This window comes from Pithys albifrons, chromosome 3 (assembly GCF_047495875.1).
Source record: "Pithys albifrons albifrons isolate INPA30051 chromosome 3, PitAlb_v1, whole genome shotgun sequence".
NCBI classification, from domain to species: Eukaryota; Metazoa; Chordata; class Aves; order Passeriformes; family Thamnophilidae; genus Pithys; species Pithys albifrons.
The window spans coordinates 31,062,147-31,086,951 of record NC_092460.1 but is presented as its reverse complement, the minus strand read 5'-3'; the positions used below and the strand labels follow the sequence as shown (position 1 = coordinate 31,086,951).

Below are 24,805 nucleotides of genomic sequence, written 5' to 3'. Positions count from 1 at the left end.
ATCTTAAAACAGAACGACTTTCATAAGAGATGTAAAAATAACCCTGCCTAAAAGCAAAGAGGAAGAACCCAATTCATTAAAAAAAGCTGTTTGCTCCTGCACATTTCTGCTGTCCTCACACTCTCTGCCCATTTCTCCCATCCCCTCCCTCTCCTTTTGCATTGCTGGCAGTGAAAGGGCCATCAGCTGTACAGCTCCAAACACCTGACTCAGCCCCTTTCTCATCATAACCACTATTTCAAATGTTTCTGAGTAGTTTGTTTTCTCCCTTGCTGCACTACAAGTCCTCTGTACACGTGTGCAGTCTTCTCTAAGGATCTTTGGGAGGTATTGGCCAAGTGGAGTAGAGTAAGAGGCTTGGTGAGATGGCATGAAAGATGCAACACAAAGTAGACTCACAGTGCAACCCATCTTCTGATTTCACCAGGAATGAGGAATTCCACCAGGCATAAAATAGCAATTACAATTAGAGGATTTATCCTAGCCAAAGAAATCAGACCTATTACACCACTGGAACAATAAATGTGTGTTTTTAGCCTTACCATCACTTATAACACAGAACAAATGAACAAGTTGAAGCCCTGTAGTGAACTTTGTGGGAACATACATACATGGCACTCCTTGCACAGCCACAGTTTAAAGCTTGAAGACTGAAACCAAGCCTGATTCATGGGACTAAGAATTAGGAGGTTTATAACAGGTAATGAAAAGAATATACCAGGAAGTATTAATAGTTAAATGCTCCTGTGCAGTTGGGCAACTACTATCAAATTAGATTAACTCCAAGCATTATTATTATTTTAAAAACACACGACCAACATCACAGGCTTTTACAAAACCGTGGGACATCTGTAACTTTCCTATAACTGCAAATGAGAAGAGGAGCATAAGAAACCACATGACACTGATGGAAATAACTATTTTCCTATACTTTGGGGGGCGAAAAAACTCGCTCACTGCACTTGGCATCATCCCTGCTGTTCTCCTCGAAGTTTGCACAAAGCGAGCCCGTCCCTGGGCGGGCGCTGCGCCTCTCCAGGGTACGCATTCCCTCCTCCTCTGCATGCACTTCTCCTCGCATCAAAGCCATATTCAAAGCATCTCTGTGCCTTGCAGGTTGGCACCAAGACCGAGAGACACCTCAAAGCCGTGCCCTCGGGCTCTGCACTTCCAGCACGGTCCCACTTGGACAGGTCTCCCCAAACAAACGGAGAGGGGCGAGAGCCGGCAGGCCGGAGGCAGGGAAGTGAACCCCCCAGCGCCCGGCTCCTTCCCGGGGGATAGAGCCCCGCTCCGAGTTCCGGGAGCGGCTCCCCGGCCGGCGCGGGTAGAAGGGGGCTCGGCACCGGCCCCTGGGCGGGACGGACCCCGCGGGGCCGCGACCGCCGCTCCGCGCTCCGGCCCTAACAGCCTCCCCCCAGTCCCTCGGTCACTCACTGCGGTCCGGGCGAGCTGCTCCGCCGCCGGCCGTGGCCACCAGCTCCAGGTAGGCGGCCCAGAGCCCCAGGGCCAGCGCGCCCAGGACCAGCAGCAGCCGCAGCTGCCGCCGCCGCCGCCGCAGCCGCGCCAGCAGCCGGCCCCGCATGGCGCCGCTCAGGGCACCGCGCCCGCGCCGCCCCGGGACACGGACATGCTCCTGCTCCCGCTCCCGCACCGGCACCGGCACCGCGGCCCGGATTCCCTCCCGCCTCCGCGGGGCGGGCCCAGGTGCGGGGCGGCACCGCCCCCCGCGGGGCAGCGGCCGGGGCAGCAGGGCCGCCGCCCCCGCACCTGCCCCCGCCCCGCCAGGACCGGGACTGGGACTGGGGCACCCCTGGCCGGACAGGGAGGGCAGCTCCGATCCTGCCGGGGCCACGGGAAAGTCGCCTCAGAGCGGAGGGGGCTCTAAACCCTCCACAGCCGGTCTCGGTGCCGGCAGGAGCATTGCGGGATCGCTCCGGGCACAGGAGTGAGCATCTCCCGTCCTCTCAGCGGAGAGCAGGAGGATGAGAGGAGGTGATTCATATTCACACAGTTATTACACGCAGCTGAATCCATTTTAAAGCGTCTTTCACCTGGTGCAACAAGTGTATTTGCTTGGAAGCGCTTTGCTCGGTGAAGTCTCCAAAGCTGCTTTCTGAAGTTCCGAAACTGGTTTCTGGGTGCGATGCTGCACTGCTCAGACCCCGCAGAGGGAGGATGTGGGAGGCCCACAGGAAGACCAGGACCTTCCCTGGGTGAACTTGGTGCTTCATTACACATCTCGAACACGCTTTCGAAGTGACTCTCTCCAGAGTCCCTCCCAGGCTGTTTATTTCGTTCAAATCACCAAGTTGTCTTGGGGGATGCAAACTGCATTCCTCCTGGATGAAGTGAAAGTGGGAGATACTGTTTGGGATACACATCCTGCATCCAGCTGGGGAGCTAGTCCAGAATTACCCCTTTCCAAGTGTGTATGGTCTGGGTGTTGGGTCACTCGCAGCCACCGTTTCACTTCACAGCTCTGCTCCTGCACAGAGGCAGCTCCTGTGCTGTGTAGAACCATGAAGAGAAACCCTAAGGCTGAAGTTAGTTTTTAAAATTCACACAATGATGATAGACCCTTTTGGTTTGAGACCTTTTTCCACATCAGCCTTCTCAAGTGGGAGACTGCACAAAGGGACGGTTGCTGTTATTTAGCTTAAAACACATGCCAAAGGCATTTTAAATGGCATTGAGGGACAAGGAGCAGTGGTGTTGAGTCCCAGCAGGGACAGGCTGACACTGGCAGAGTGCCAGCATCTCAAGTGTTGCACTGGTCGGGAGCTGAAGCAGCATCCGTAGTCGCTGGCATCAAGTGCTGTACATCATGTTCCCAGCACCCCGGCAGCACCAAGAGATTACCTGTCACACCAAAGGATGATGGGTTTCCTTTTCAGGAATGTCTTGCAAAGGTTTCAGAGCGATGTCCCTTCTCTGTGTTGGAGAGATTTCCCTTCATTAGGGAAAGTGCATCCAGAGTTTTACACCTCATTGCAGGACTGGAAAGACATGATTTTTCTCAAGTTGGAAACATCCCACGGTGGGGGAGGCTGGTGAGTGGCTCTGTCCTTCCCAGCCTCCTTGGGACAAGATCCATTCTGCAGCTTTTGAGGATGCAACGCTTGTGTTCCTCCTTCGGTCACAGATGTACATCCACCATCCAATCTTAAATTATGGGGGCTGCTTCCTCCAGTGCAAAGAGAAAGGGCTGCCCATAGCCAGGCACCACCAGTATCCCACTACTAAAACTGGGAAGCTGTGCACCAGTTTAGGCATTGCAAGGCAGGAATCTCATGAGGGCATGACACTCATTGTTGGAGTTTTTTGGTAGAGTGTCGGTTTGGGTTTTATCCCATATGAGAGAAATAAACCAAGTTTTTACATTTGTTCCAACAAAGAGAGAAAATTAGAAGAAAAATGTGTAATAAATACAGATCTAAATTAAAATTTGTTTACCATTTAAAGAATGAGAATGGAATGATGTATTCTTAGCAGGAAGTTGTCTGCATTTCTTAAATGAACAACCTTATGCTTGAAAAATTACAACTGCACTTTTCTGGAACTTTTGTTGCATAATAAAATAAGTAAGTACATTTTTCTCTGGTGAACATGGTACTAAAGTGGAGGGAAGGGAAAAGTGAAATTAAGGGTAACAGTAGTATTGTTGGCTTCTAAAGAACCAAAGTGTATTTCCTAAGAGAACTATGCTATAATGAAGATTCAGAAAAGCTCTTATCTCTGGAGAAAAACTTGAAGGAAATGACTATGGCATGGTGATTTCTATCTGTTACAGTATAGTTACAACAGAACAGTATTAAGGAACAAAATAGATCTGAATGTATAATAAACAGTGAAGTCAGGAATCTGAATAGCTTTACACTGTACTTAAAATAACTAATTTTGGACCACTTATTATTGCACAAAGTACCAATGTCCAGGAATAAGATTCCTGCTGACAGTAATGTTTTAAAACCATCTCACATAAATGGTTTTATCCCAAGTCCACCAGCAGTCTTATATTCCCAAATTCTCAAGCACCCAAGTCACACAATTGCATGCCCAGATGTCATCTCTCATTGGTAGCAATGGAAACCACAGTTTGTAATAATCCCATGAGGTGGGATCAACCCCATTAGGGAAAGACATAACAAGTGAGCTGGAAGCAGTGACACAGGAATGGTGTCTATGCTCTATGGAGGTGACTCAGACAGGGAGCTGGCACTGCCTGGCAGACCACCCTTGAATACCAGATAGATTGCTGCTGGCTCCAGGACACACCTCTCCCAGCCTACCCTGAACATCCACTTCAAAGAAACTGACTCTCTGCCAGAGGACCCAACTGGAGGGGGTTTTTTTGATTTGTTTGAGCTGCTGTTTGTTTTCCATTTTGGCTATGTTTCCTCAGGATAAAAGCAGCCTTTGATACAAGTGCAGCACTTAACGCACATCTCCTGTTCCTCCCAGCTTCCCTCTCCAGATCCATCTCTGTGCATCTCTGCCTCGCCTTGTTATGTTTTTGCTTCTATAGTTATCTATCAACTGTTTTTCTCTTCTGTAAATCACTTTTAGCTCCATGCCAACATCCTTTCTCTGTAGACTCCCCAAAGGTTCAATTATCTGCCACTTGCTCCTTCCCTTCTTTCTTCTTGTGTAATTTTCAACTCTAATTACAAGCTCCGCACCAAAGATACCCAACTGTCCCTAGACTTCACAATCCCAGTAGCTCCACACCCCTCTTCTGACCTCAGTCATGCTCTGAAACACCAACAGTGATTTCATCTCAACATTTCCCATCAAAATGGCTCAAAGGCAGAAGTGTTTCTAAGAGGAAAAGGCATTCTCTGAGGACACAGTTCCCCATTATTTCCCTCTTTGGCTCCTCAGGAATGTACTGGGCTCTAAAAGGCATTACTGGTGGAGTAATCCCAGAAAAATCCCTGTTGACACTGCAGTTGAACATCACTGTAGGGGAATCACTGTGGGCCCACAATCAACAATCTAGCAAAAGGACTCTTTGCCCAGTTAAGTTGTGCTGATATAGTGGGTTTTGCTAAAGTAGTTATATTTTACCACTACAGGTGCACAGCCAGCATTTGTATGAACTGGTCTGAGTTGGGTTTTGAGACATCTTTTTGCTGTGCACATGGCTGTGCTCCTTCACTGAACTTTGACTGACAGCATCACAGTCCCATTGCTCTCCCACAACTTGCCTGTCTGGGTGGAAACCCTCATTCATGATTCTCTCTTTTCACTGCATGATTCTCCGTAGGTCTCAAATCCTAACTGTCCAGATAGTTCCATAGAAGTGGCTGCCCTTCCTTTTCAACTGTAAGTAGGACACATTTTCACATGAAGTTTTACCCAGTACCTTTAGGGAGCATCTTCTGATTACAGGTCCTGTCCCAGGAGTAGACCTGAATTGCTTTTTGCACACCAGAACAATCTCTTGATATGTGAAGCACAGTTTGCACTTCCAAAAAGAAGTTTTCATATATTCTAAGCTGTGAACTTTCAAAAGACCTTTCAGTGTTTATATATTTACCATAATGAAAGATGTATCTATGTATTTGACCATTTTGGAAATCCATCTTTTCAAATCTAAAGTCTTGCTTACATTTCCTCCTTTCCCTATCTTAAAAGTACTAGTACTTGGTTTGTATTTTAAGTGACTGTGCTCATCATCCTTACTTTTCAAGATGTTCCTAAGATGTGGCACAATCTTGTTGTTAGGGACATTATAGAACATCATGATAAGCAGCATTTCCTGTAGACATCTGTCCACCCAAGCTAGGATTGGAGAGGAAAATCTGTTGTACTGGATGATTTAGAAGTGACTCTCTACTGAGATAAATGTTTACAGTGAAAGAAAGGCAACTCAGTCTCTGAATCAAAACAGGAGCACTGAGCACCTTCTGGACATGCTTCACCAGGGTAAATGCTGAGCTTTTTATTAAAATCAAACTCACTTCAACAATGAATCCCTCGTGCCTGCGCAGTTAATCATTGTCTTGCTTTAAGACTAAAGCACTTCTGTGTTAAAAGCCTTTCTGAGTTTTCTGAATAAAAGCAAATAATCTGTATTTACACATTTGTAATCTGTCACCAGTCCAACAGCATCGCAATTCTTAAAACATGTAATTGGGTCGCTGAAAGTGAACAGTCAACCCCATTGAGGGCTCTGTTTTTAGAGCTGTGTTTCTGGAGCTTACTTGAAGGGCAGCCACTCTAACCCATAATCAAAGATGCCCTTTCTCCAACAGTGCATTTGGTGCTAAATGGGAAATACCAGAAGTCCACCCCACTCTTCTCAAATACTTCAGTCACAGCAGAAATGTTTCTTGATGGTGAGTTAAATTCCAGTTACCTCTAATGGCCTGTTTTGGACAGAAAATCCTTAACTTTTGATGTAGCTTAAGAATCAAAACAAACTTTGCTCTTTGTGCCTAAAACCTCATGAAGACAGCAGACAAAAGGAATCATTGCGGTTTCCACCTCTCACACTTTCTATACAGTATCCAAGAATGTTTTGGTGCATAATCCCAGTCTACAGGCTAAAAAAATGTATATACTTCAACAGCTGGACTTGCAAATTTAACTGTTTATACAGTAAAAAGAATATTTTTTTACCATTTAAAGCAACTTGAGAACATAAATGCAAAATATTGCAGAAAAATAATAATAAAAAAGGTCTTAAAATGTCCCTTTTCTACAAATGACCTATGATACCACTTTGAATAGGAACAAATGGGACTTCTTTATTAGAATTTTGACCGAGCAGGCACAAATACATTCTAGTGCATCAAATTGAACATGTTTGTGAGCTGTAATTAAAAGTCTGAACAACATCAAGAGTACAAACTGATCTACCAGAACAAAGTACACAGGCATGCTGGCCCCAGCTAGTCTCAAAAAAGAAATATCTGTGAATCAAAGAACTACTTCCTGGCCTACATACAGTGACATTTCGATTTCAGAATACTGGGCTGCCCAAGGAGTCCATCCATACTGGTGAAGTGTGTGTGTGTTTCTGAACTGATATTCCCACTTACATAGGCAATTTAAATATAGCATATACTACATTGCTGTTGAAATTTATTCTGACACTTATAAGAACTATTAATCTGCCTTTCCAAGTGCAGTCACACACTGCTGCAAATTGTGGTATAGGAAGATCACAAGAGATTTTTTTTTAATTTTGGTTTTTTTTGCCATGTGTAACCTTGCTGTGTAGGGCTGGCTGACAGAGCAGACATTCCTATAATTAAGGCAACCATATGAATAGTGAAAAACTCCTGCAAATATTGCATATAAATACATCATAGGTTTGAAACCAGAAGGAACCACTAAATTATTTCCTGTTAGTTCATGTCTTTATAGTTCATCAAGTTCTAATGTATCAAACCCAGTAACTTATTAAAACAAGCTACCTTCTCCAGAGGTGAAATAATTTTTTGATTTGAAGACAGAGATGGAGGATTTGTTACCCCTACAACTAGTTTGTTATAATGAGGGAAAACTCACACTCTTCCTGTTAAAAATATACGATTTTTTTAATTAACTTCAGGTTCAGGCTACTTGTTCTTGCTCAGCATTGCTCTGCTAGGACAGAGGGGCCTTGGGTAGATTTTTTTTGTCTTCAAGAGACGTGTATATTAATCAGGCTTCTTAATGTAATACAAAATGAGCTCTTGCACAACCTTTTCTCTTACGCTGAATCATCTGCAGTTTGGTGCCTTAGCCAACATTTCAACATTCCTTCCGAAACGTAGGCACTCCTCCCTTACCTAAATAAGGGAACACAACACTAACGTTTTCCCCTACTCCTCCTTTTTCTCCTATTTATGCAAGAGATATTTTCATATCTTGGGTCACAATAAGAGCATTTGTCCAGTTCTAACCTTTAATCCTGTAGTCTCCATATTCTTAAAAGCAGACAGTTTGGAGATCTTTCAAATTCTGTGCTCCTACATTGATAACCTGGCATTTAGCTGTATTGAAATGATACAAGTCACACATTACTAACTTAAATTAGGAAAAAAAGCTAATTGGTCTTTGGAGTAAATGCCATTTTTTGATTTCTACACAAAAATTATCAAAAAAAAATTGACTAATGTAGGTAGTGGAACCTCTCTCAGGACACACCCTTTTGAAAATGCCAATAATTCTTTATCGACATCTTAAAGGGGAGTTGTCAGTGGTAGGAAGCACTCAGCTTTTTAAAGCAATTCTTGGCATGAAGGTCCACATTTGTTTTGGCAACATTTCACATGATCACATGATGTCACACAAAGAGCATGTACAATACTTTGCACTTCCTGCACTTGGACAAATAGTCAAGCTTCCAAACAAAATGGATTTACTGAGCAGCAATACCATAATTTCCCTTCGCCTTGAATAGGAAGTGTTCATTGCCTAGAGAGAAATGAAGAATCAAGTTCAAGCTGCATTTTGGTTTTGACACATCGGCAGATACATTAGGAATGTTGTCATTTTATTCTGTTCAGTTTTTCAAGTAATAAAAAAACATTGGTAAGGAAGGCAGAAAATTAAACATTTACATTCTTCTTCCCTCAATACGTCCCCCCAGTCTTACAAACCTGAACAGCAAAGCCTGAACTCTTTATCTATTCACACTTCATGGCTTTCAAGTGAGCAAAATGTAATTTCAAAGGCAATTCTTTAGCTTGGAAGAATTGGAAATAAACAGGAACCCATTGATTTCCATAGGTTCAAGAGACTTTTTCAGTGGTTTCCCATCTGCTGAATTTAAGTAGATGGACCCTGCTGAGTAAGTGGCTAATACTTCATTATGTAGCAATTTTCAGAAGCAGCTGTCCAGGATTGAGATAACTTTGATATCTTATCTTCAAACAAGTAGTATGTTATTTCACACACAAACTCACTTTAATTTGCTTGACTTCTCTGAGAAAGTACCAATCAACTAAGAGAGAGTGAGAGTTGATAGACAGCATTAAATAACCTTCCCCAACTGCCCACTCTGCATTAGCACCCAGGTTGTTTACGAACCAGTTTCTGAACAGTTCAGCATTTTCAGCTAAACTAACCAGTGCAACAGACCTTAGAACAGCCTCTTGTGAACTGCAGTGTTGAGCAGCCAGGTACCATCAGTTGGCCACTCACACTGAAGTGTGTGATGAATTGACCTCAAAACACAGACAAAATAAAAGCCACGGTACAGGACCATAAGGGACAGCAAGCTTGTGACAAAAAAGTTAGACAACTGAAGTGGGTCTTGACTTCTTAAGGGAATTTCCCCTCTTGCATTGCTTTAGCTGGTTCTATAGAAACAAGTCTTCCTTCTCCAGATCTTGACAGCACAAAACAATTTTTTGCCTATCTACCTCTCAAATCCTGAACGAGAATCTCCATGGCCACTTCCATGCCCAAAAGAAATTGCCTGCTTTTCAATGGGAAAGGAAATGGGAAAGTTATATTCAATGGGAAAGGAAGTGCTGGTAGCCTAGAAGGTGTATACTTCAGAAACAAGGTAGAAAAAGCTAAAGCAGGAAACAGAGGTATCGAAATCCCTTTTGCAACACAGATCTGCTCTCTGTCTAGAAGGTGAACAAGACTTGCTGACACTACAGTAAAAGCATGAACACTTGCAATTATAAACTGGGCTGAAGCCATGTTGTAACCCTTATCAGGATTCCATCTGTTTTCTGGAATTGCAGCATCTTGATGTCTGGAAAGATCATCATCATATGGCTGGAGAATCATTACACACAAGAGTTATAGTTCTGATGTAGCAACCAGGTACCTCCTCGTTCACCCCAGTTTGTTACAGTTCAGTAGCAACAGGTGCTGTAGCAGAAGTTGACCATGATTTCTTTGTATAAAACCATAGCACTGTTTAGAGCTACAACAACAGACAATATGGAGGCTAAGGCAGATACTGGATCCCTTTTATTATGGGCATCCTCTGTGTGTTAAGGTACACTAGGAAAAAGGGACAAAAAGATCAAACAGTGTAGTACTTCCCTCCCCACCAAGCATTCAAAACAAGTGTCTATGCTGCTTGTTCTGGCAGATGAGTTCTATAATGGACTGTCTTGTTCCACCATATTAAATCAGCCAGGTTTGTTCCAATTAGGTAGAACCAAGCAAAGGGGAGCCATTCTAAAGTAGTTATGCTGTCAAGGGGAGAGTCAGATGTAAAACATTTTACTACAGACTTCTATGTGTGGTCTTTTAAAAACAAAAATTCCAGTTACATCCTGAAATGCTAAGCACCAAAACAGTAGTAATTTAAACTATTTAAAAGCTGCTTTTCACATAGGAAAAGGTCAGCCAAAATTCAGATCTTGATCTAGATCCTTCTATGGTTATTAATTTCATTATAACCATATATAGTTTTACAATATGCTCCAAATAAAGGTGAAAGCCAGAATGCACTGATCCCAACCACAAATATGAAAGTAGGAAGACATACACACACTCCTGAGATACCAGTCATCATGCCCTTTCTGTGTCAGTCTTATCAGGTGACATCTCTCAGCTGAAACAGCAATATAATCTGGCACTCTAGGAACGGCTCGTGTACACTGTTATGACATTAACAGAAGATTTCCTCAAACCTTCTGTCAATGGATGCCAGGAAACAGACAGGCAGAAGCTGCTCTTGCATATGACTATTCCACTTAGCAGTGTCTCATTCCTAAAACTAGCATGTCAGCTAACAAGTCAGCTTCAGCAGATCCGTAGTTCATTCTCTAAACAGTAGATTTTTGCTTTTAAGTCTTTTAGTTCTCCTTGAATTTTATGTGTTAATCTGTTTCCGTGGCGGACCTCACGGAGAATTGCAAGATCCTGATCTGGTCCCAAATTCACAGCCACCTAAAAAAGTAAAGAAAAGCAGATTAAGAAAAACAAAGCTGTACAGAATACAATTTAGAGAGTATTATGATGAGTATGTGAGAGAGAGAACTCTAACAGAGACTCTTTGCAGCCAGCAAAGAAGATGTGGAAGTTAATAGCACTTTGATAATGCATATCACCAATAGAAAGGTGCGTTAGAACCAAAAATAAAGAAGAAAGCTTTCATAACATTATGGTGTTATAGGACTGGCAAGGAAGAAATCGGATAGGATATAATCCAGTTTACTCATAGCCTGTTGACTCCTTTCTAATTCCTCTGTCATTTTGAGACCCACAAAAGAGGCAAGTTAAAATATTTATCAAGTAACTTGTATCTAATTCTAAGTACCTGGTATGATGACATTTTATCCTGTTTTGCTGCTAAAACTAGAGGTGGTCTAACTGCTGTGGCTGACCTGCTGCTTCCTGAACTGCACACGATCCAAGAGCAGTTCAAGTACAACGCCTTGTTTCAGGCAGTGACATATGGCCTGTACTGAGCTGAACAAAGGCTGCTGGATAATCAGAATTCCTGATGGCAAGTTGGCCAGGGTTGACATTTCCTGTCACCCTGGATATGGATAGCATGCCAGCCCAGTTACTTTCAAGGGCACGGGCTTGGAAACTACTCTCAAACCCCTCTGTTTTCTTGACCTGCCAGGGTTTCTTGCAGTCATCAGGTAGTTCTTGGTCAAAGATTTGAATAGGCAAATCTGTAGTCATTTTGACCTCAAGTGATGAGAGGAATTTAACAATCAATCTGGAGAATTCTAGCAAGTATTTTGTTCCCCTGCCCTCTTGTGGTTAACAGTGTAATGAAACTGAGAATGCAATTATTTGCATATCCACAGATATAAAACATACAAGCCTGTAGTAAAGGTATCAAAGGCAATTTTCCCCCTTTCACATATGCTGTTTAGCCCTTAAAGAATGGAGTTTAAAAACCCTCAGCCCAACAAAATATATATATAAAAAAACAAGGCCTTTAGTCAAGAAAAATGCTTTGGTCTAACTAAACTGAACTATGCACCAAAAATAAAGGGGAAAAGTGAATCAGTGCTGCCAGACTCCTGAGTCCATGCTATGCCTGGATCATCCTCTCAAGCATGTTAGATAAATATCCTAAACTCCAAGCAATATCAAGGCTGTGGCTTCCCTTCTAAGCTGTTCTGATGTTCATCTACACATCTGGAAGCTACTACAGTACACAGCTTCAACTTCCAGCCATTGTTTCTGCAGTGATTTTTGCAGTTACAAATAACATACTAACAAAGTAATAAATAGATATAATAAATAGAATACACAATACAGAATATTCACAATACTTATGCTATGGCTCCCAGAAAGAAAACTAATCATTTTTATCATTGCAGGATAAACTTCAGAATCAAACTGCTTTACTGCCTTGCAATTTTGAGACAGCAAAGTGAGCTACAGGTACCACATAAGAACTTTCAAAACAAAAAATACACAGCTTGTCAGGTCAGTTCCTGGCAAGCTCGATGACTGACTGACTAACAAAGACACATCTTTTTTGCTTTGTAAAATACTTAAGAGGCAAGTTTTGTCAAATACTGATATCTAAAGGAGTACTTAGGAAAGAAATTATATCCTTAACTCTAGGAAAACAGTGCATTTAAATACTGAGAATACAGCTCTATAGGGTAAGCCCATAACAGTCTGTCTCAGACATGCTTAGCTGCTACCTTATACATTTGCTTCTCTACATCTTTCAGTTTCTGCTGAAGCTGTTTAACATCATTCTTGAAACCTTCTACTTCCATATTACGACGTTTTTCCAGGGCCTCACATCGCTGAGTCATCAGCTTCAGGCGCTTCCCCATCTTCTCTGAGCGTTCCTATGGAGATGAAAACTTGATATGGGATACCAAATAAAGGCTGAAGATCACCACATAGCCAGCAGATGATTGCAGGCTAATTACCTTAAAGAGTTCTCTGCCAGCATCCAGCTCCTCACGAATCCTAGCCAGCTCGCCTTCCAGAGTGACACACTGCTGTCTGTACATGTGTGATAGGTGTTGTTCCTGCAATAGCTTTTCTTGCAGTGACTAAAACACAGGAGGAACAGAAAGAATCAACTCAAAAGATTGTGCTTACAAAATCTCCCCTGCTCTGGAAAAGCATGTGGGAGAAAATTGCCAATATGACAGGCAAATAAAAATTAGCAACTGGATCTGCAGCTAATGAAGTAAGTAGTTGTGGACAATATTCTAACGTCACTTCCGTTACCAAAAGCTTTTAATTAAGTTACCAGTTTTGTATGACTCATCATCAGTTAAAGAGCTGTCTTCTCTTCCCCTTAAAAATAATATTCAACTAATGATGTAACTCCCCTTTTCACAGCTGCTTGCCTACTACTGCATTTCAGAAGAATCTGTGTTCAGTGGTAGATGAAAACAATTCCCTATTACCTGTAGTTCCATTTCCTTACTGCCCATTTACCCCCTTCAGATCTCCCAGCTTCTCACTGGAAGTATAGTAGAAGTGGAAGAAAAATCCTGACTACTGTAGAAGAGCTGGGTGACATCAATTGAAAGGGCTCCTTCTCCCCTGACAGCAGCAAGGAAGATCCAGACACAGAATTCTAAGTCCATCAGCTCAGAGCACTTGCACTAACAAAAAGCCATGTGCAACCAGCAGGTTAAAAACTCTTGGCCCCACATATCAAGTGACTTACAGAACTAGGGATTTGTTCTGGGCATGAAAGAAACTGACAGCAACATGCCACCATAAATCCTAACCAGACATTTTATCTGAAATTTGCAAACAATGCTGATTTTGAAGCAGGAGAGGTTTTGTTTTAGATTAATGCCAAAAGCAACATAACTTATGGCAAGCCAGCACAGCTTTCAAACAGCTGTTAGCTGCTGCCTGTTGAGCCAAAGCCCAGATGTTTGCAGTTTTCTAGTCAAAAACTGTTAAAAGAGCCTCAACCTAGGACAAAACAAAAAAATACCTTTACTTCTCTGCTCTGGAGTTTTGAAGCTCCATCATCTGTTTGAAGCACTTTCTTGGTACCTCTCCGCTTCTTTTTTCCTGATTCACTGCTGAAAACAAGATGATCCACATCTTTGCCAAGTTGCCTCAACAGACAGTCCTTCTCTGCCATCCATGCCTTCTCATTGGCTCTGGCCTCAAACTTGAGCTGAAGAAAGTCACGAGTGCTCTCATATAAGAGAGTTTGAGTCTTTTGGAGCCTGCAAAAAGGGATCCCAATGGAGTTAATTAACTTCTTTCCTAGTTCCCATCTTAATTTCCCCAGTCATCATTGCAAGTTGGAAGAAGCATGAAAAAAGAGAGGTGCTTTCCTACTGAGTTTAGCTCTATTCATCTAATGAAAGAAGTGCTATTCTTCCCGTGTGAAATAGGATTTTTAGTATGTAGATTACTCCACTCATCATCTTTCACACACACTGCCAGATGATTGCATAATTAGCTTTTCTGCCTGCTGCAGGAAGCAACACTCTGAAAGTCATGACATTTCTATTGTTCCATCTCATCTCAGGGCTACATAGTGGTCGTTCTCTCGCACTCACTTCTCTGTCATAGCTTTGATGGTCTCCTGGTCCCTCTGATGCTGGACCTCAGCTTCCTCCATGTGAATCCGCCTGTCCTCCAGTAGTGCCTCAACCTGTTCCTTGGATAATTGTGTCTGTTCTTCTATCTGAGCTTGCAAGGCCTGCACCTGAATAAGCACAGGAAGACATTACTGAACAAGACCTCACACCAACTCTGCTCCTGTCCTTGCAAGTCTCTTAGATTTCAAGATTCAGATCAAAGACTCCATCCAATAACACCTTTGGCACTTCTAACTTCCCAAGCCTTTCCTTTTGTTTTAATGCTGAGTATTTCAAACAGCTAAAACACTTTTTAAAAAAAAAATCATGCTATAGGCAAGAGAGGAATACCATAAGCAGAAACAATAGATTGAACATATTAGAAAGACTTAAATTGCACGCGATTAAATTACATGTCAAAAATCCTGCGGAATATGCAGAGACTCTTCTGTTCCTCTGATACCATCTTCCAATGAAATGGTGATATAAAAATACCTAAATTCTAGGAAGGCAGCAAGTCCAGTTATCTTGAACAAAAAAGATTACTCAATCAGAACTAATTACTAAATGCAAACAAGATAATGACTGAAGGAAAAGGATGCAAAGAATCCTGATCTAGGGCACATAGTTAGAGAGATAAATGAGAGCAAGTAATGAAAAAACGTGCATCTGGTCTTAATGTAAGAAATTGCCTGAAAAAACCCCACCTTGGTGTGTATTTAGACTGCTTGTTTTTATGTCAATTTTGAATGATGCTTTTGTTCCAGAATAAATGTTGTTAGACAGCTAACTGGCTATTAGGTCAGTCACCACCACCCTTCAACAAATAATAACAACACCAAAAACAACCACCACCAATATCTGCTGTACAAGGTTGTCCTTTATTTGCTTTTCTTGATTCATCCTTCCTCCTACTTTACATACCACTTCTGGTATCTTCTCCAGTTCATGATGCTGCACGTTTTATCTTTCATGCTACCTATACCCAACCTTTCAAAGGGAACAATTTATTGTGCAAGGGCATCCTATGGGGGCTACCTAATACTGTCTCAGACACTTTGCTTTTATCAGACTTGCACAAAACACCCAACCCTGCAGATCTGCAGTAGGTTTAATGTAAATTCACAGGCACTATTGAATTATGGGAGATAACATCAATTACATATTCTATACTTAAGGGCAACATATTTCAATTGACATTACTGGAGCATCTGCTTACATAAAGCTTCTAGAATCAGACCCATGTTCTTCAATGTACATTCATTGCACAGAAACAGCAAAGTAAACTGACAGAAAGTGTGAATCCATAGTAAGAAGCAGGGACTGATAAAATTGGTATAATCTATATCTTATCTAAGCAGACAGCATATTTTTTAACATACTTTTCTGCAAGCCAGGAATTATGTCTATTGGTTAGCAAATGCTTTTACCTGTAGCAGAAGTGTTTGATTATCAATCTGATACCTCTCAGGACTGTCTAGTTTTTCTTCTTGTGCTGTTGCTTTTGAAGTGCTCCTCTTGGTACCTGCTGTAGAAATTTAACAAAAGCAGAAAAGGGTTTTCCAATCTACTTGCAGTACCTTTACAACCATGACATATTGCATGTTCTGGTGGGCCTACAGGATCAGGAAAAGCTTGCCAGTGCTACAGTCACAAGGACTTCTAGGAGTGCTAGCTGAAAGAAAAGGATTTCACGACTTAGGGTGATCATATAACTTTATCTGTCTATCATATCCCAGTATTGAGGCAACCTACTAATTTTCTTGGCATATATAGAAAGCAAACTTGACACATTTTCTTAAATAAATGATGAATAGGAAGATGTCACAGCTGCACAAACATCCTGCCTTGAATGAATTTTGAGCTTGTTGGCTAATTGCAGTCAATTTGGATGAGGCAATGCTTTCAAAGGAGAAAATTAGTACATAGGCATAGAAACACACACTGCTGTCTACGCTAAAGTCAGGCAGAACCTCACACCTTGGAATGGCTGTGGCAAAGGAGCTGTGCAGTTGGTACCTGCACAGTTCCAGGACAGCCACCACGTGGTCATATCAGCCTCTTCCTGAGCTGAGCAGATCACAGACATGAGCGTCAGCTAAGGGCATTTTAGAAGATTTTGAAGGGAAGACAAGAGCACTGCTGTATATATATGTACACACAAACATTTAGGGGACTTGATGGAGATTTACCAAAGCATTCACAGTGAGGAAATATTTCAGTATACTGGAGACAAGACACAGAAACAAGTATCAAAAGCTGAGTTGCTGTTAGGCAGCTTGGGGTGGTACCTGGGCTAGAAGCATCTTCTTGTTCTTGTGACTCTGTCAGCCTTTGCAGAACAGTAACCTGTAGAAACAAGATACCTGCACTGAACATCTGACTTCTCCAAAGCAATGGTCAAGAACAAAGAAAGTTACAATGAGATGTCCAAAAGAACAGCATTACCTTACTTCTACCACAAAACAAGGAAGACATTCACAAGTGTAATGTCCATGTTGAAAAGTTTCCTTTATCATGGCTGAGTTTTGCCATTTCTGCCTCTACTTTTTTCATTAAAACATGTGGAAAGTAATTCTGCCTTTTCTGGCTTCATTAGGATGAAAATCAGCACCCTCAGCAGGAAAAGGAGCATTTTGGGGACAAGGAGGAGAAAAGGAAGGTGAAGATGATGTTTCTTTCTTTCATAGTCCTTGTCTCAGCAAGACAGAAGGAACAAGAAGCTTCATTTATCAGCACATTCATTCAAGCTACTGAACAAGCCTGGGATAAAAGTTCATGATAAGAATATTGCAACAACTGTTGAATTGAAACTCACTTAACAATAAAAGGAGGCCTTGAGGGAGTATGTTATAACTTCAATGCTTATCTTTAGGTCTATACTACATAATAGGCCTAATTTTAGAACTACTCTAAACCAGGGAATTTTAAAGCTTCTTCAACATTTTTTAAGTGCTTGAGCAGTGCAGAGCAACCATGAACAACGCAGCACATTTCAGCCTTTTTCTGCACCTTATTTCAGGATGAATTCTATATTCCCATCACAGACTCTATGTCTAAACCATTCATGACATTCCGAAGTAGGTTCAGCTGCACTGCCATTCACATGCACTGCCATTAGATCAACTTAACCCTAATTCTGAAATATGTGATACAGTATTGCCTAGAGGGAATGGCTCGTCTGCACAGAAAACTGCTGCAGCAACAGACACTTTATTCTTTACTGAGGCACTAAAAGAGGCACTCTGAGGTAGCTGATCTTCAAACACTGCACCTGGACACTTTCAGCACTTTTTTTCTTTTTGTGTGGTGTTCTCTCCATCTTCTCCATGACCATTTGCCAGATGACTCCAGACGGGAATCTGACATTTAGGAGGCTGACCTGGAGGTATGTTTTGAAGGTAGAAGGAGGCTGATGCTAAGAGAACACACTTTCATTGTGCTTGTGCCTACTTCCCTTTCAGCATTTATACTGAAACCCGATGCTGCTACAGATGCCTCCTGCTTTGGGCTCGTTTAGCAACTTGTGACTTGTGGGACAGATCTGGTCTGTGCTCACTCATGTTACAATCCAAAGCAGAGTTCTACAGGAAACTGAGAACTTGCCTTATGCGGAGGCTCCTTGTGAAAATATGTAACTGCTTCATCTCCTCCTTCTAAAGCCAGGAGTTGTTGAATTTTTTTCCTGTCCTCCAACTCCCTGTAATTCAAAGAAAGCAGTCAGCATTTTTTTAAATACATCAAGACACTACTTGTTAATGCTTGCAAGTTTTCTAAACTGCTGCAGTTCTTGAGAATATTGCTTTAAAAACAACCTCCCTAACATATTATTGACATTGCCAATGTAATGAGAACACCACCAGTTCTGCTGGGATTGGAGAACCTATCTGCAAATAGGACAATACTACACAGGTTGATATAACAATAGCACATGGTGGTAAAGAATTTGCATTACAAAGGTATGAACTGCCTAAAATACTTTCAGATTATAAGTGTCCATTGTTTTTAAAGCAAACAACATTAAGGTCTGCATCAGACTTTTCATCACACTTGAGAAGTGCCAAAGCACAGCAACATGTTTTGACTTAAGTTCTTATATAACAGAAAACTTGATAGTATCACTCACAAATATTCTGAAGAAGGTTGGAAACTCCTTTGCCACTGGCAGCTAGTCTGGTACAACTGGTTATATTACAGTTCACCAACTAAACAGCATTAAAAATTAGTGGCTGCCATCATGATCTCAGTGATGGAAAGCTGGTCGCTTTGGTCTGCATTTTCTAATTGAGCTTAAGTGTTTTCAGGGCTCAGAAACTTTTGTCAGGCAAGTGAAAGACTTGCATCTGGGTTTTACATGAGTAGCAGGGGGTTGTAGGGGTGGCTTCTGTAAGAGCTGCTAGAAGCTTCCACCATGTCCAACAGAGACAGCATCAGCCGGCTCCCAAGATGGGCCTGCCACTGGCCAGGGCCAAGCGCATCTGCAATGGTGGTGGCACCTCTGGGATATTTAAGGAGGAGGGATATTTAAGGAGGAGGGGAAAAAAGATTGTTACACTGCAGCAGCTGGAGGAGATGAAAGGGAGTAGGAGAGAAACAGTCCTGCAGGCACCAAGGTCAGTGAAGGAAGAGGAGACGCTCAAGCAACAAAGAGGTGATGGCCCTGCAGTGTGTGATGAAAATGCTGCTCAGGCAGGCTCTCCCCTGCAGCCCATGCCACAGGTGGATGCCTGAAGGAGGCTCTGACCCCATGGAGAGTCCACACTGGAACAGGTTTGCTGGCAGGACCCATGACCCATGAGGGACCCACACTAGAGCCTGGTCCTGAAGGACTGCACCCTGTGGAAGGGACCCATGCTGGAGCACCCAACTGACCACAGCACCCACTCCCTGTCTCCCTGTGCTGCTCACAGAAGAGGCAGAAAATTCAGGAGTGAAATTGAGCTTGGAAAGAAGGGAGGGGTTTTAAGATTTATTTCCCATTATCCCACTCTGATTTAATAGAATGATTTAGCTTGGAAGGGACTTACAGATTATCTAGTTCCAAACCCCCTGCCGCAGGCAAGGACACCTTCCACTAGACCAGGTTGCTCAGAGCCCCATCCAACTTGGCTTTGAACACTTCCAGGGATGGGGCATCCACAACTTCTCTGGGCAACCTCTTCCAGTGCCTCACTATCCCCATAGTGAACTATTTTCTGCTAATATTTAATCCAAACTTAGCCTCTTTCAGTTTAAAGACATCACCCTTTGTCCTGTCACTACGTGGTCCTGTAAAAAGTCCCTCTCCAGCTCTCTTACAGGCCCTTTAAGTGCTGGAAGGTGCTACAAGGGTTCCCTGGAGCCTTCTCTTCTCCAGGCTGAACAGCCCTTACCCTCTCAGCCTGTCTTCATAGGAGAGGTGCTCCAGCCCTGTGATCATTTGATGGGTAATAATTTCCCAAAGTCAAGTCTGTTTTGTCCATGATGGTAACTGGTGAGTGATCCTTCTCTGTCCTTACCTTGACCCATGAGCCTTTTGTTTTATTTTTAATTCCCTGTCTAGGGGGGCAGGTGAGTGATAAAGAGTTTTGGTGGGCACCTGGCATCCAGACAAGGTCAGCCCACCAGAGTCAGCTTCAGTCAGAACTTCCAGTTCAAACTGGCGACACACAAAATCTGAACCTCCATTAAACTTCTGCTCTTCCTTTGACTACCAGAATAGGAGAAATAATAAGTGGAAACATTTAGCATCCCAACAGAGCCCACTCTGGGAAGTGTGGCATAATTCCTTCTCTGAAGACTCCAGATCTGGATGAGAACTAGCACACAGTATATGCAATTGCTACTGCCAGTGACCAGCCCACCATCTGAAACAGCACACCTGATTTTCAGCCGGTCATTCTCCGAGTGAAGACGAAGGACGTGTTCTCTCTCCTGGAAGAGGTAGACTTGCATATCACTCAAAGCCTTCTGCAACTTCGAAATCTCCTTTTCTAGCTGACGGACTTCCCATTGCAACTTGTACTAAGTGGAGAGAATGAGGCACTTGAAATGATTGGGCAACACTTATGAACTTCAAATTGCCAGTGCTCTGAGCAGATAACTGGTACAGAACAGCAGCTCAAGTGAATTATTTTATTCTCATATAATACTTGACCAGATGAGGGCAGTATTGGAAAAAAATATTTTAAAATGTTTCAGCAGAGAGTTCAGAGCCTGGAGAGTCACTGTCACTGAACAACAGTTAAACAAGGCCTCAGTTAGAGTCTCCAGTTTCCAGTGGTTGCACTTCCACGCTGGCAGTCAGAGCAGCACAGGCAGGGGAAGCGCAACACCAACAAAAACCTAGAAAACCTCTGCAACAGCACTCACTTTTATAATGAAGTACTGAAGAATAAACATGAAAATATCTGTTTGGTTTAACAGTGACAAATCTGGCTAGTTATTAAGTTACATTAATGATTTTCTACTGGGTGTGGAAAACTAACAAACCTTTTAGGAAATCATTCCCATATGAAAAAAGGCACTATTGTGGAACTTGCCCCTCTATTTCCCCGGATGAAAGTAACTGGAACAGCACATATTTCTCCAAGGACTTTCAGGCTGCTTCAAGCATGGCCAGTACTTGAGGAGACACCTTAGTCACCTCAGAAAGGATCATTCTGTTCCCAAAGCACCATCCACAATGACAAAGATGACTGCTAGACAGATATAGGCTGTAGTTTACTGCTTAACAGCTTATGACCAAGCTTAGGAATTCCACTGTGGTAAATACAGATGACATCCACATCTCAGAGCCCATTAACTTTGGGCAAAAGAGCACTCCTTCTTTACTACGAGAAAAAAGGGAAAGATACTGGACAACATGGAAAACAAACATTTAAACTGAGACCTCAATATAAAAAACACAGAAGCAAAAACCCCTCTGTGAAGATATAATCAAACTGTAATAACTTTAGAAGAATATCCTACAGGCACATTTCCATTTGCTTTGACAGAGGATTTTACAATCAAGATCTATTTCTTTCCTCATAGCTCAGTTCTACCACATCACTGGTAAATCTTAAGATGTCTATGCTGAGTTTTCAGGCAAGGTATAAAACAACGAAGTTTGTGTAAGGATATGTAGCCCATCATTGTTCATAAACTCATTCCCTAACCTGATCATCATATGTTTCTTTGTATCTCTCCAGCCTTTTCAGCAAATCCTCCTGTTCCTCATCAAAGGCAGCAATCTTCTTGTGGTAGTATTCCAGCAGTTCCCGGGAGGGATGGAGACGGGCCAGGCGCTCACTGACTGAAGGGAGAGGGGTAAAGTCCTCCTGATTTGGGGACTGCAAACCGGCATATCTGGATGAGACATGGGGGGCTGCCAGCCTGGACAGAAACAGAGCTTCAGACAAGAAAATTCAAACACTTTTTAAAATAGCTAAACAGATTTAAAATTTTTACACAGAGAGAATTTAAAACACAGGTTGTGCACTTGACTGTGCTTTGGGTGTAACAGGTCACAGCTCTTAGGAGAACCAAAACCTTTCAAACAGAATGGATTTCAGGTCTATTACACCATGGAGAAGGGGCCAACTGAATAAGGAGAGAAAATGTTATAGAAGCAAAGTCTCATAGGTCATTCAGGGAGGGTGAATGTGAAAAGAGGAGGAAGAAAGAACAGAAGGATAGAACACAGGGGACAAAAAGTCCATTGTTGTGCAACTAGAAGCCACTGTAAAATGAGCAGAAAAATATCATCTGTGACAGTCACTATCTGATACCCTGACAGAAGACAACTTGTAGAGACAGACCATTAATAAAGACAATTTTGGCTAGCTGTAGATCTAGGACCCTACAGGCTTTCCATTCTGGTGTGCTTGATGTTCCCGTCCATAGAGCTTGTCCACCTTTGATAGCGATATGGAAGGTTATGTTGAAGTGCCTGATGGAAAGCAAGTCATTACTGTGCACATCAAACTCAGGATATGTATAATTACATACTATATTTTCTTATAAACAGTATTTACTGCATTCAACATTTAATCTGCTCAAACAAGCACTAAATTTGTAAGTGGAGCTGCAGACTTCACAGTTACCTTAAAAAGCATTATTTTCATTATTTACGCTGATCTGAAAGACTCTTTTTTTCTTAATATCATGAATAACAGAAGCAAGAAGCCTCTTTACTAAAGATGTGCTTAATGAAAACACAGTCCAGAATCTGATCTTGAAGCCAGTGCCAGAATTTTGATGATAGTGATTTGATGGATGGCACCGAGCCAGTGGAGACCTTTACGGAGCCACTCATCAGAGCTGCTTAGATCAGAACTCCAGTGCACACCTATGAAAATGTGCCAAGCTCCTTAACTCCTGGCACTGTGGGAAAGCATTAAAGATGCACACAGAATCACAGAATCATAGAATGAACTGGGTTGGATCATCAAGTCCAACCCTTGATCCAACACCACTGTCATTACCAGATCATGGCACTCAGTGCCACATCCAATCTCATCTTAAAAACCTCCAGGGAAGGAGAATCCACCACCTCTCTGGGCAGCCCATTCCAATGCCTGATCACTCTCTCAGTATTTCACGAAGAAGTTGCTGCAGGACCAGAGATGCCCGAAACATCACACTCAGAAAAATAAACACCAGAACGAAAGAGGTAACCCAGGCACAAGGTGAGCGTTTTATTGCTGGAGGGCAGCAGAAGTGGAAAGGCGTAGGGACAAGGAAGCACAGCAGACACAGGAGTGGGCCCAAAGGAGCCTTGGACTGAACGAGGCCAGCGTGCAGGAAGGAAAGGCTCCGGGTGTCCCGGGAGGAGGCCCCATACATTCACTACCTTGAGCGGCGAGGACTCCCCGCCACGCTCATCGCGCCGGGCTCTCCGCGGGTGGGGAACAGAGGAGCTTCGGGCACTGCAGGAGGCTGGCGGGGGAGAGTGCCCGGCGGGAACCCCGCTGGGAAAGCCCCGGGAAGGGGGTCCCGGGCCTGGCGTTCCCGGAAAGGGGGTCTCGGGCCTGGCGTTCCCGGAAAGGGGCTCCCGCCGCCGCCGCCGCCTCACCGCCCAACAGCCACACAACGGCCGCGCCCGCCCCGCCGCGGCTCAAACAGCGCGACGCCCCGCCCCCCACCGCCTGCTCCAATCACAGACAGCCTTCCTTGCGGCACGAAGGCCTCCGCCAATCAGCGCTCGCGACACGGGCGGGGATGGCTCCGCGCAGGCGCCTCTGGGAGTTGTAGTCCGTGGGCGGTGCAGTGGCCGCGGCGCCTGCCCCGCCTGACCTGGCAGCGCTCGGTGCTCTACGCCAAAGACACGGAACTGGCTGCGGGGAATCAATTTATCTACAGCACCAAACCCCGCCACTCCAACGCCGGTTATTGTTTGAAAATGAAAAGCATTGGGAAGAAGTCACGCGTTCAAATTCTGGCTGGGCTGAACGTATTCCTTGGATCATCTGGAACCTCCCCTCTCGGCCTGCTCAGGCACACGCGGCACTACCGAGTAGTCTTAACCGTTTATGCAACACGTGAGCTTCTAATTCACAAGTGTGGTGGGAAACCACAAAACCGATGCAGTAACAAGCCACGTTTCTTTGTTAACGCTTTGTTTAGAGAAATGGACTTTCTGTATGACAAAAAAAAAGCTTACTTAGAAGGCAATGAGGTTTCTCATCTCGGTCTACATGTACCTTCTGATGGGGAGAGCAGGGGCAGGCACTGACCTCTGATCTCTGATCTCTGGTGACCAGGGACAGGACCCGAGGGAATGGCCTGAAGTTGTGTCAGGGGAGGTTTAGGTTGGATATCAGGAGAAGGTTCCTCACCCAGAGGGTGTTTGGGCACTGAAGAGGCTCGCAGGGCAGTGGTGACAGCGCCGAGCCTGGCAGAGCTCAAGGAGTGTTTGGACAGTACTCTTGGACGTGGCGTGACTCCTGCAGTGTCCTGTGCAGGGCCAGGAGTTGGAGTCCATGGTCCTTGGGGGTCCCTTCCAATTCAGCATATTCTGTGATTCTGTAACTCTTGTTCAAATCTATTTTCTCATGTAAGAGAGAAAAGAGGAAGGTAGATAATTTTTTTTGGCAAAATCGAGGAGAAATGCTGCTGTTGGGTATTTGGACTTGATGATGCTTGTTGGTTTTTTCCAGCTCAGGATATCCAGTGATTCCCCTTAGCTGGACTGGGTGCTCTCTCCAGGTGAATACATTGTACAAGGGGCTAAAGTCTCCTCTCAGGGAAGTCATAAATACTCCCAGATAACCAAGAAGAATAAAGACTGACAGGGGTACACAAGTGCCAGCATGGACCTGTGTTTCAGAGGCCAACAGCCCCTAAACTGGAGCAGGTAATGGGGAAAAGAGTAAAATTCTCTTTCA

General features: G+C 43.4%; 2 protein-coding genes across 2 annotated transcripts in view; both read right to left on the bottom strand.

Moving 5' to 3' along the window:
• The window catches only part of B4GALNT3 (beta-1,4-N-acetyl-galactosaminyltransferase 3), a 68,041-nt gene extending 66,339 nt beyond the window's left edge, over window positions 1-1,702 (bottom strand). The window contains exon 1 of the mRNA XM_071551226.1: window positions 1,438-1,702. Coding sequence (XP_071407327.1) covers window positions 1,438-1,585 — 148 coding nt within the window. The 5' untranslated portion in view covers window positions 1,586-1,702. The remainder of the gene's footprint in view (window positions 1-1,437) is intronic.
• A 6,768-nt stretch (window positions 1,703-8,470) lies between these two features.
• CCDC77 (coiled-coil domain containing 77) lies at window positions 8,471-23,488 on the bottom strand. The gene is made up of 11 exons (XM_071551225.1): window positions 23,272-23,488; window positions 21,596-21,812; window positions 20,317-20,459; window positions 18,063-18,156; window positions 16,748-16,805; window positions 15,887-15,984; window positions 14,436-14,584; window positions 13,856-14,096; window positions 12,822-12,947; window positions 12,585-12,737; window positions 8,471-10,857 (listed from the first exon to the last, which is right to left on the bottom strand). The coding sequence occupies exons 1-11, from the start codon at window positions 23,301-23,303 to the stop codon at window positions 10,711-10,713; spliced, it is 1,458 nt and encodes a 485-aa protein (XP_071407326.1). The 5' UTR covers window positions 23,304-23,488; the 3' UTR covers window positions 8,471-10,710.
• Between the last annotated feature and the right edge of the window lie 1,317 nt (window positions 23,489-24,805).

Bases quoted from the DNA above. Each gene is read 5' to 3' on its own strand.
- CCDC77 (XM_071551225.1), bottom strand. From the start codon at position 23,303: ATGAGCGTGGCGGGGAGTCCTCGCCGCTCAAG. The intron at 20,460-21,595 runs GTTAGGGAATGA...CTCTCCACTTAG, and splicing joins AAGAAACATATGATGATCAG to TACAAGTTGCAATGGGAAGT. The intron at 16,806-18,062 runs GCAAGTTCTCAG...TTGTTTCTACAG, and splicing joins ACAAGGAGCCTCCGCATAAG to GTTACTGTTCTGCAAAGGCT.